Source organism: Molothrus ater, chromosome 8 (genome assembly GCF_012460135.2).
Source record: "Molothrus ater isolate BHLD 08-10-18 breed brown headed cowbird chromosome 8, BPBGC_Mater_1.1, whole genome shotgun sequence".
NCBI classification, from domain to species: Eukaryota; Metazoa; Chordata; class Aves; order Passeriformes; family Icteridae; genus Molothrus; species Molothrus ater.
This window is the reverse complement of record NC_050485.2, coordinates 7,846,169-7,857,087: the sequence shown is the minus strand read 5'-3', so window position 1 is coordinate 7,857,087 and position 10,919 is coordinate 7,846,169. Positions and strand designations below refer to the sequence as shown.

Genomic DNA, 10,919 nt, shown 5'->3' with positions numbered 1-10,919 from the left:
CCTCTAAACAGACTAGGAGGCATTTGGTCACTGTATTACAGCCTCCATCTTCTGTTCACCTCAACAAACTAGCAAAACATCTCCCACAGCATTCTCAGTGAAATACACCCATGGGATACCTGACTGCAGAGCTAGAACAATGAAGAATTCAGTTGTGAGGCAGCTGGAATATCTTACCCATATTTGTGTGTTACTACCATTAAAAAAATGGACCATTTCCATCAAAGGGAGAGGAGAGAAGAAAAATTGGTAGGGAGGAAAAAGAGAGTCAAAGGAAGGACAAGGGAAAAGGTGAAGACTGATGCTTAGACAGGACAGCAGTAAATAGCTCTGTATAAGGAGATGAAGGAGAGAGCATGAACATGAAATGGACATTAAGGCAGAATCACTTGGGCAAACCCCTACTTTGGGCTAGTTTCTCTGTGATTCACTTCTCTGCATTGCAACAGGGGAGACAAAGAATAGAAAACTCTGATTCATGGAGGCTTCTTTCCCCCCACCCCTCCTCCCTTTTGCTCTGCTTAGCATCTGCTTGTCAGACTTTGTTCCCTCAACTAAGCTTCATCCCCATTTCCACTTGACCTGTCACCACCCCTCATGCTGGTCTACTTACCAATAGTATGTCCTGGTGCAGTCACACCTGTCCCACTCCCATCTGGTGTTGGGTGAAAAGGTTGCTGAACTTTGGTTCTGATGATCCTGGAAAAGAGTGAAACACATTCAGAACTCAAATGCATCTTCTCTGTGCCTTTGCAGACCCACAGTCCCAGATATCAGAAGCTGAAGGCTCGATCTGAGCTCTCAGTGCAGCAGAGTGGCTTCATTTGCTTTGTGGTCCTGATTCTACTGCTTTAATAGTCCAGCTCTCAGAGAATCATCCTATTTCTGCTCTGTCATCTTTATCCCAAACTTGGGTGTTCACTGCATAAGGATGGTGTTCAGTGAGCAAGCCAGAATCTGCTGTGTGTTAACAGCTTCATTGCCATTTATGGTCTGGTCTGTGAGCGTAATAACAGTGCAGTCTTCACAGCTAATAGAGACATTGCTGAATTTACAAATGGAGTAGCTTTAATTTTGTTGTCTACCTGAAAAATACCCTTCTAACTGACTAAATGCTTTGTACTGTGGAAGGTTTGCCCATAGCCCTTGCCCTTCATAAATGAGGTGAAAGCAGACGGCATCTGTAGGGACTGGTGATGGGATATAGATCACCAGGAAAAAAAGGTCCATCAAACAGGGCAAAAATTGGTGTTTGTCAGGTGGTGAATGAACACAGCATGGGAACTCAAAAAAGCATCACGAAGCTTATAGTGTAGCTTAGAATGACAATAAACTGAACTGTAATTGTCAGTGCTCTGTTTCTTGTTACATGAAATCTTTCACCTCTAGGTCACTGGTTTAAATCCAGCTGAGGTCAGTGGTGAAAGAAAATCACTAGTACCTAGTACCTGACTGCAAGGTCCCTGACTACTGGCAGATATTGGGTATCTGTGAGTTGGGAACCGCTGTTCCACCAAGGAACTCAGTAAATAAGCCATGACCTGTGGAGGCCATGGAAACCAACTTCCTTTCTGAGATTAGAACAAGCCTCTCCTCTCTTCAGCCACTCCAGCTGGGGTGTAGGTGCAGATTCTCTTCATCCTGAGCTTCTGGAACTCTTAGCCCTGCATTTTATTAGCTTTATTTTCTACCCAAAAATCTCTCCAGAAAGTGAAAGCAAATAGAAGATTTTTCCTGCCCACTTGAGAGCTTCCCTTAAAAATTTGTTCTGAAGAATAAGTCAGCAAAACTTCAAAGAGCAAATGTGTGGCTAGTGAGTGATATGGCATGGACAGAGATAGGCAGAGACATTATGGGGGCAATTTTTAAAAACCACTACTTCTGAGGATGAAGCCTTCTTAGGAAAAGAGAACATCTCACCTCAGCACGTTAGAAGACTCTGCTACAAGCTTGATGAAGCCTGACCTGTAGCTGGAGTGCCTGGGACATAGCTGGAGACAGAGAATGTCAAGGTTCTAGCTGAGGATGGAGATCCAGATCCTCACTTCATATAGATCAGTGGTACCAGATGCCCTAATCTATAGTTGCTGAGACCCTATACAAAAAGTGTCTGAAGGCCTCAGGGCCAGATTCTGAGGTCTTAAAATTTGCACTAGGTGAAGACCTGATCTGAAAAGTGTGCTACAGCAAATAATATAACTTTTTTTCTTCTTTTCTCTTTTTTTTTCTTTTTTCCCCTCTTGTCTCACATTCCCCCTAAAACCCCCTGAAGTGCCACTCTGGTTTTGTGAGTTTATTGATTTCCCCCAGCCCAGAGAAACAGAAAAAGGGGATGGGGTGCAGGCAAAGGGATGGAAATAGAAAGCTATAAATTATTTGTGACAGGAAAGCAATAGTGCCAGAGTGCTGAGCACAAGTCCCGTGTCACTATTAGATTCCTTTTAGCCTGATGACACTGTAAAAGAGGTTAAGTGTCTGATGGAATCGTACACCTTGGGGGCAGGGGCAGTCCAGGAGCAGAACAAGCCACAGAGAGCGGGTATATCAATTCTCCACGCCAATAATATTCCCCTCATTGATCGCAACACAAAGTTCAAAAATCTCATTATAGCTAGGCAGTCCTGGAACTTTTTTAAAATCAATAGAGTGATATAATATATGTATACTTTGTATAAATGTTTCTATCCATCCATCTATCCGTCTATCCAAAATCTGCCTGAGGGTGTCTAAGTTAACCTACACATTATACTGTGTTATGTTCTATTGTAGTGTAGCATAGTGAATGGATTAGAAGATTTCCCCTGCAGCCTTAGATGACATATTATAAAACGTCCTGTTAGCACTGAGGTGACATCAGATGGTTCCATTCATACTGAGATGTGACATCAGATTTACCATTTGTACTGGGAGATGGCACCAGACAGCTCAGCTTCTACTGAGGGGAACCATAAGATGAGTCTAATTATTCTGAGATGGCAGATCAGGCTGTGCTGAATCATGCTGCATGAAAATTGCAAAGTTTCAAAAACCCATTTAGAGTAAAAACAGCCTGTGAAACGCTGCAGGTATAAAATGCCTGTCCATAATATTCCAAAACTCAGGCAGGGGATGAAAAGGAAGGTTCAATTTCCTTTCCCATTCAGTTCGAGGTCTCTTGGCTAAGAACACCAGTTAGTGCCAGTTGTGACTGTGTTTACTGAGATGTGTCCATTAGGAACTGGAATGAGACTCACCAGCTCATTGCACCAAGTAGCTGTCAGCTGGTAATGATTTTCGGTCACTACCAAGCAGGGCCAGATTTCTGCTAGTGACCCAGAGGTGAAAGGCTCTGTTCAGAAACATCCCATTCCTAAGAATGAAACCGGTCTTATGTCAAAAGAAAGTGTCCGGAAACCGTCAGCAGAGGAGAGTAGTTCTGGTTGTGCTGCCTCCAGTGGCTTGGGTCAAATAATTTTTGGCATCAAATGCACAGTGAACCTAATGAGGTATCTGGTAGAATGTATTTTCTATGGCTAAAAGAAGAGGCAGATCTTGAAAAGACTCTCCCCATCAGTGTTCCTTTGCCCTAAAGTCATGACTCAACTCCAGTGTTTTAAGGAAAGGCAAAATTTCAGGATTCTAATGCTCAGTACAGAACACGGCACTGCATCCCCCTGGGTCGATTCACTTAGGGACAGTGGTAAACAGCAGAATAGCTAGGCAGCACTGCTGCTGCTTTGAGAGGCTTCAAGTGAGTCTGTCCTACAAAAGATCACCTAATGAAACAGCAGATGAAAGATGAACAGAGCTGACCTGGCCCCGTAGCAACAAATGCAGCATAATAATGCTGTCTTTAAACTTCAGTGTTGCTGAAAGCTTCTCACCCTTACTAGGGATTGAAATACGCACTAAGCCAGCCCTGCTGCCTCAAATCTAGGATTTCTGGATTACTGCTGTGTAAGAGGTCACAAAACCTCGATCACCTCTTGCTGTCTTTGATGGGTTGTTCTTGCCTTCAGGCACTGGAGAAAGAGAAGTCTTGCAGATTACATCCTCAGCCCTTCCCAAAAGCAGAAGGGACACAAGTCCTGACACATCAGTTAGCAGTGCTGATTTCTTGAGATAAATGCCAATATTTTCAAACATCTTTTCCCAAGAGAAATTGACCCTTTGGACTAAATTCATCCCTGCTCTAATTCCATTACAATCAGTGACTCCAATAACAGCCTTTGTATTTAATTAAGAACAGAAACTGGTACTTACTGTAAATTCCCATTTTTCATTTTCTGGTGGGAGATTTTTGTACAAGTTGACTACTTTGAGTTTTGGATAATATAAACAGATTTAATACATTGCCTTCTGAAGTTTCAGCAACAGGACATTTATAGATCTTTGATTGCAGTAAAGCAACTGAACTTCATTTCACAATCTGAATTTAATATGCAATATTATGTTAAGTGATGGCATATAATGTCATTACAGTAAATAGTATCATACTATGAATTATACATCCATCCTGGAATTCATGAGTTGCTATAGTTGGCTTGTAGTAACTCCTTCTAGACTTAATATTACATACAGCACCAGCTGAAAACAACAGCTTATTTCCAAATGCCTTTGACATTTTTAAATGCTCAACATTAGATCATGAATTTCCAATGTTTGATTTCTATTTCATTATTTTTGTCAGTTTTAAAGGAATTCCTTCTCCTGATTCTGAATACAGATGGACAGACAAAAATCTTCTAGCATTACAAATGTAACAAGCTCTAATCAAGAGATGTAACAAAAAATATTACATGTTAAAATTAGCTGAGCCAGAGTGCTTTCTGAGAAGAACTTTCACTCCTTGTAAATAAGCAAGTAGAAAATCACTTAACTTGTGGAGAAATTACTCACTAAAAGAACATAGAAAAGATGGCAGAAAACTCACCTTGCTTCTCTGACATTTCTATCCAAACTCTCTAAAAGCCTAACATACTTGGTGGTTTCTCCTCTCTTACTGTGGCTGGCAGAGTGTTTTGACAGTATCTCAAATAAAAAAACCATACTAGGGCTGATCAGAGGGAGATAAGGTAGGACTGAATAATCTGGAGTCACAATCTAGAAATTGTCTTAATCCTGGAAGAACAGAGTGAAGTTGAACTGAAGGAAAGATTGTTGTGTCCTGCTGCCTCAAGAAGACCCTGACAGGTTTCAGAAAACATTGCTATCCTCACTCTGATCAGATTCCATTGTCGTGGATTATTTTTGAGGGTGGAAGGACACACTCAGCAGAGCACCAAACTCCTTGTAATTATTTTGGAGTATTCATATTTTAAATGCTCCATATTAGAAGCACATTACAAGACCCCAGGGTGTGCATTACTGGGCAATTAAAGCGGTTCTTGGAAGGCTAACATTGCGAAGCTTCAGCCTTTTCTCTGCGCTGTGTCCAGGGGAGGCTGTGATGGCCAAGGCACACACACCCTGCTGTGCCACGCTGCTTAATTAGCGCTGGGCTGCGCCGCCGAGCCGGGGCTGGGCCGGCGCCTGCACAAGGCAGCCTGCGGGGCACACGGGTAGGGCTGAGCGAGACAGAGCCTCCTCTGCATCAGATGGCTTCCTGCAAAAGGGTTTGTGACCATCCCTCTGATGCTGGCAAAGAGGGACAACATGGGATGAGAAGAGGCAGCTTTGGGGTCTTTGGTGAAAGCCCCCATGGAGCCAACAGTATCCCACCTGCAGATTGGTGCTGCAGAGGCATAAAGAGCTCTGAATGTGGCTTTGCTTCAAACAGGAGGCAGTCTTATATTTCCGGGCATAGGTTAAAACACAGCTGAATTCACGGTTGAGCAAAAGAAGAGGGGAGGGAAAATCTTGTTTGCCCAAAGTTCAAAACAGAAAGCAAGCTTTGTACTATGGTGAGGAAAAACAGCCAAGGGATTTGGGGGTGAAGGAAGGGAAATAGAAAAGTCTGATAGTTAGAGCCTAATCCGATTTAGGGAAGGGCTTCAGTTCTTGCTCTGTCATAGACCTCTCTCATCAAGAGTTTGGACAAATGGCATTTCTCTCTGTGCTCTGTTTCCTGCCTGAAGTGTGAAGATAGGAGCATTGCCGTGCCACCTGGGGCACAGTGAGGACAGCTGGAAGGAGGAGTGAAGGGCTCAGACTCTCTAATAAACAGGGGCCAAGTAAGTGCTTCAGCGAGCTGTAGCACGGTATTGGCTTCATTTTCCTGCTTGAAGCAGAAGTGACACGTACCCTGCTGACAGTGGCTCTATGTGAAGGGAAATGGGCAAAGGCAACAGGAATTGTGTTTCAGCTGCACAGACTTTGGTGGTGGTGTTTGCATTTGGAACAGCAGATGTAATTGGGAAAATCAGAGCTGCAGTTGCTACATAAAAGCCAACCAATAATTTCTCACAGGAAGTAGGGTGGGAGCAGTAGAAGCTACTGCTCTCAAAATCTACTGCAACACTTAGAACCTTCAGAAAAACAGCTGACATTGGCAGGAGCAGCTTCATCGCTAGCTGGCCTGGGGCTCTGGCACTCCCTGCCAAAACAACAGAATGCCTTCAAACCCTGCCACATTCAGGGGCTACAAGCAATATTCACACATTCAAACTTGCTTTTATCATGAAAATTGCATTTCTTTCTCCCTACCTTTTGGAAAAGGAGAGAGAAAATGAGTAATCATGTACTGTGTTAGCATATAAGCACAAGTATGATAGATTAATTAGATTGATTAGATTGATGGTCCTAAAAGGTACATGAAGAGGGATTATCTGTTTTCTCAAAGCTTCCAAATAGATGAGAGGTCAAAAAGGAGATGCCTTACATATTTCAAAAGACAATCCCAGCCCTCTCTGAGGAGAATTGACTCTGTATGTGCTGTTAATCTGTGTGGGTCCATCAATTTCACTGGGGCTAGACTGACATCATGCCTGCAGACACGGGGAGAAAAGTGTCACTTTGTTCCAGGTTAGCCTGCTCACTACGAACAAGAGAGAAAGCCCAGTCCTGCCCATTTCTCTCACTGCATTTCTTGACTGCACTCTAAGACACACAATTCACAGCATCAGTTTTACTATCTGAAGGGCTTAGAGTGGAGCTAGGATTTTTTTGTTGTTTTAAATCAGTGACCCATGATGACACCATATGGTTTTATTTCATTTAATTTGAGCAGAGCATTAACGTTCAGCTTCTAGCAGATCTCTACCCATTCCACTTCTGCGGTGCTACATGGTACAAGTGCAGACATAAGGAAGAGGGGTAGAAAGAAGAAGATGTCTGCCTTCTGAGCGTAGATGTGCCAGGCAGGAGGCTGGCCTGCCACCTCCTTCTGCTGAGCAGTAGTATGCAACTTCATGGCCCTGGCACTGACGATTGACAGAGGTCAGCCCCATGAGGATAGATTGCCTAGCCTGACCCCCTGGAATGAATTGCTGCATGAGGCTGTAAGAACCATTTGCCCACCTGGGAAACAGGTGTACTTGAATATTTGCTGTGCTATGCAAAGCTGTGGCTACAGAGCCATCAGGACCCAGGCTGGCTGGCTTAAAGGTGGCTAAAGCATGTCTACAAGAGCTGCACTCAAGTAGTGACTACAGGATAGAAATGTCCTCAGGCAGGTGTTTCTTCTTTCATTTTACTCAGTTCATGTCTGGAAGGCTTTCTTCGAGAAATTCATTAAAATTCCAAACATTTAGAAGGTATCATACAGGTACCAAAATATTGTAAGTAAACTTGATCCTGGGTTTTTGACAACCTGGTTTTAAGGTGAATTAAGGAAATCTTAAATGACAAAAAGAGTACTACTGGTCTTGGATGTAGAAACACAGGCGTAGGAGGAAGCACCTGGGTCATCAAGTCCAAATTTTAATACCATAGGCCACCATGGAGCAGACATTCAACTCAGAGCATCCATCAAAGTATCCATTAAAGCAGATACAGATCTACCTTTCCCCCTCAACAAATTCATAATCTCTGCAACAGAAGACCAAAAGCTGTAAAAAAAACAAGTCACAGGAAGAAAACAGGAGAAAAGCATCACTAGTAGCTAAAATCCCTTTCACTAGCAAGACATTTCTGCTATGAAAAGGCCCAGAAATTTTTGACCTCTTAGGAATTAAGAATTGTTTTCTGATTACACCTACACTGCAATGATGTGTAGTTCAGAGTGCTAACTCTGCAGATCAGAGTGTCATTTTCTGTCACCTCTAGCCTGGCCAGCTTGAGTGCTGCCAGCAGTGCTGCTGCAGCAGCATGGAGCTGGCATAGGGCACAGCCCCAGGAGCTGCCAGCACACGGTGAGTGCCACGCGGCGCGCGCTGGAGCTGGCAGAGCAGCGGCCGTGCCAGCGGGTGAGTTAAGAAGACCTACAGAAACACACGGGCTTGCCAAGGTTAAATATCTTAATCTGGAGTATGGGAAGTTTTAATTGAAAGCTTTGCTTTGAGCCCGTTTCCAGTTATTAAAATTCAGGAGTCTGTGCTGAATTCCTTGTGGACATTCATTTTGATTAACAGAAGACATGTGTGTACTAGGAAGGGAGTCTTGAACTGGGAGGAATCAGATAAATGTAGATAACATTCTCAGCCCTCTTGCAAGTTATGCCATAGCTGGTATTTTGTGTAAAGCCTCAGATCTTGAAGATAAACAATTAGTTCAGCTTTCATTTAATACCAAGGTATTTCTGGCTTTCATAACTGCAAGGACCAGGTGGAAGTGGGACCTGGCTGACTCCCAAGGGGCCAGAACTGGAGGCAAAGGAAAAAAAAAATCTTATTTACAGCCTTGGGAATTTTATGCCAGTCTCTTCATTATGGAGGGTACTGACTCAGGACTTTTTAACTTTTGGTTTTGGCAGCATTGTGCATTAGCTGTGTATTATCTCTGTATCCTGCAGAGTGCTGCACTGCAGTGCATGCTTGCATGTGTTGGAGAAGTAAATGTTTCCCTTTACAGGGATGTACTTTTGTGTGCCTCCCTTACACTCCTCTGAACTAGGGAAAATTTTCACATTTACTGTTAGAAGATTTTTGCCAAAATAAATAAAAAAAACCCGGTGCTGAGAATGTGTTTTTTAAATCTAATGTTCTTTTTACCCCAGCTTGTAAAGAAATCAACAAAATTGTAAGAAAAATATAAGTATTATTAGAGAGGAAAAATTTTGGGGTTTCCCTTTAAAATTATCTTTTTCAGATGAATTGTTGATTATGTTAAAATAAAAATAATATGTTTTGATTTTATTGAAAAAGTAGGTTCCAACTACTCTGAAATGTAGAATTTTAATAAAGTTCTGATTCAAAAACCCATAAAAAATATTCACAGAGAACCTGAATCTTTCCCTTCCTGTTCTAGTCCTTGTTGTTCTTGGTGTCATTTATTCCTTGCTTCATCGTGTCACCCAAAGCAGTTAAGCACAAGTGAGCACTTCAGGGTGTGGGTGCTACATAGACTCCCAGCATCAAGTTGGTGCCTGTCTCTGTAGAAGATTGTCTAATTTTCATATTTATAGGACAAAGTCAGTTTTATATTGTGAAAAGATAAATCTGTAACCAGTCTGTTTGGCTCATATAAGTCACTCTCAGGTCAAGTGTTTAGAGATACAAGCTGTATGTTTATGTGTCCATATTGTGTTGGCAAATGCATTAGCATTTGTTTCTGGGTATGTTTTAATTCCCCACACAGCCAGCATACCTGTTTACCTATAGGTCTGCATTTATAACTGTGCCTACATGGAGTTAGACATTTGGGTCACATATTAAATATTCAGGTTCCATGAAGAATTGATAAATATTTTTCAACCATTTCAAATTTTAACAGAGTTTTCTGGGAAAATATTTAGATGTGTGGCTTGAAACCATCATCAGATATTTATATGGATGTTTTTGTACAGCACATACTTATTAAAAATTATATGTCACAATCACCTAGCACTAGTCTTTAACAAGGCTCTAATATCTATGATGTCATAGCTAACATATCTGAATACTGATCAATAATTTATGTGGAACCTTGCTGTATTATAAGGCCCATACCTGTGTGTACATTTGCATAATTGTGTAAGTTTGTGAAGGCAGAACTGCTCTATTCTCAAAAAACCATATCTAGCTTCCATCTGATATACTGCAGAACTGTGGGTTTCTGTGAGCCTTCACCAACCTATTATATCCATCCTTTTCTGTTACAGTTGCAGTGGCTGGGGGAGTACCCTGTGCCTCTGGGTCCCCATTTTCTGGCTCCTGCATAAGTACAGTCCCTGTCCATAGGAGTTAGCAGATTAAGGGTTTATCTACATAAGGCTCTGCAAAATAATTTGAATTAACTGAATATGTGAAATTAAAGTGGTCTAGTTAAACTGCATTACACCTCTGATTCCCTTGTTTAGAATTAAGGCAGCTTTAATTTAGTTTAGCTTAATTCACTTTGGAAATGAAGTGAGCTTAATTCAATTTAGGACACTCAAATTTTGAATGAGCACCTGAACAATGTTTTAATGCTTTTAACCAATGTAGTTGCAAAGTTAACTCAGATTAATTTTCCTGTTTGCCCCTGTGTAAACAAGCCTGTTTGCTATTCCCTCTCAATGAAACCATCTCAGCTGAGACTCCTCCAACGACTCCGAATTGACAACCAACCTCCCAAGAGAAGCAGTTTAAATGATGCTCCCACAAGCACAAGTGTTTCCTTATCCCTACATCCCCATGCAGACAACTTTTCTCCCAGTGAGCTTTAGTGATCTCTAAGACTGATTTGTCTAGAGCTTGACTTGCTGAACCGGGCACTAGCTGGGGTAAATACAGAAGAGATGCAGCAGTTGTTCAGCACTATCTGAAGACCTGAGTTATCAATATTGAATTATTCAAAGTTTGCAGTTAAGGATTTTGCAGTGGAATATAATATTGCAAATTATGATATATTATTTCTGCAAATCATGATATCCTAGAGAATTT

The 10,919-nt window shown here is 41.9% G+C and overlaps 1 protein-coding gene across 4 annotated transcripts in view; it reads right to left on the bottom strand.

Moving 5' to 3' along the window:
• Positions 1–10,919, bottom strand: part of PAX2 (paired box 2) — an 83,064-nt gene that overhangs the window by 48,316 nt on the left and 23,829 nt on the right. For 2 of the 4 annotated variants that reach the window (XM_036386002.2, XM_036386001.2), the window contains exon 4: positions 614–699. In XM_036386002.2, the coding sequence (XP_036241895.1) occupies positions 614–699 (86 nt within the window). The remainder of the gene's footprint in view (positions 1–613; positions 700–10,919) is intronic. The other 2 variants (XM_036386003.1, XM_036386005.1) reach the window with 1 other exon arrangement.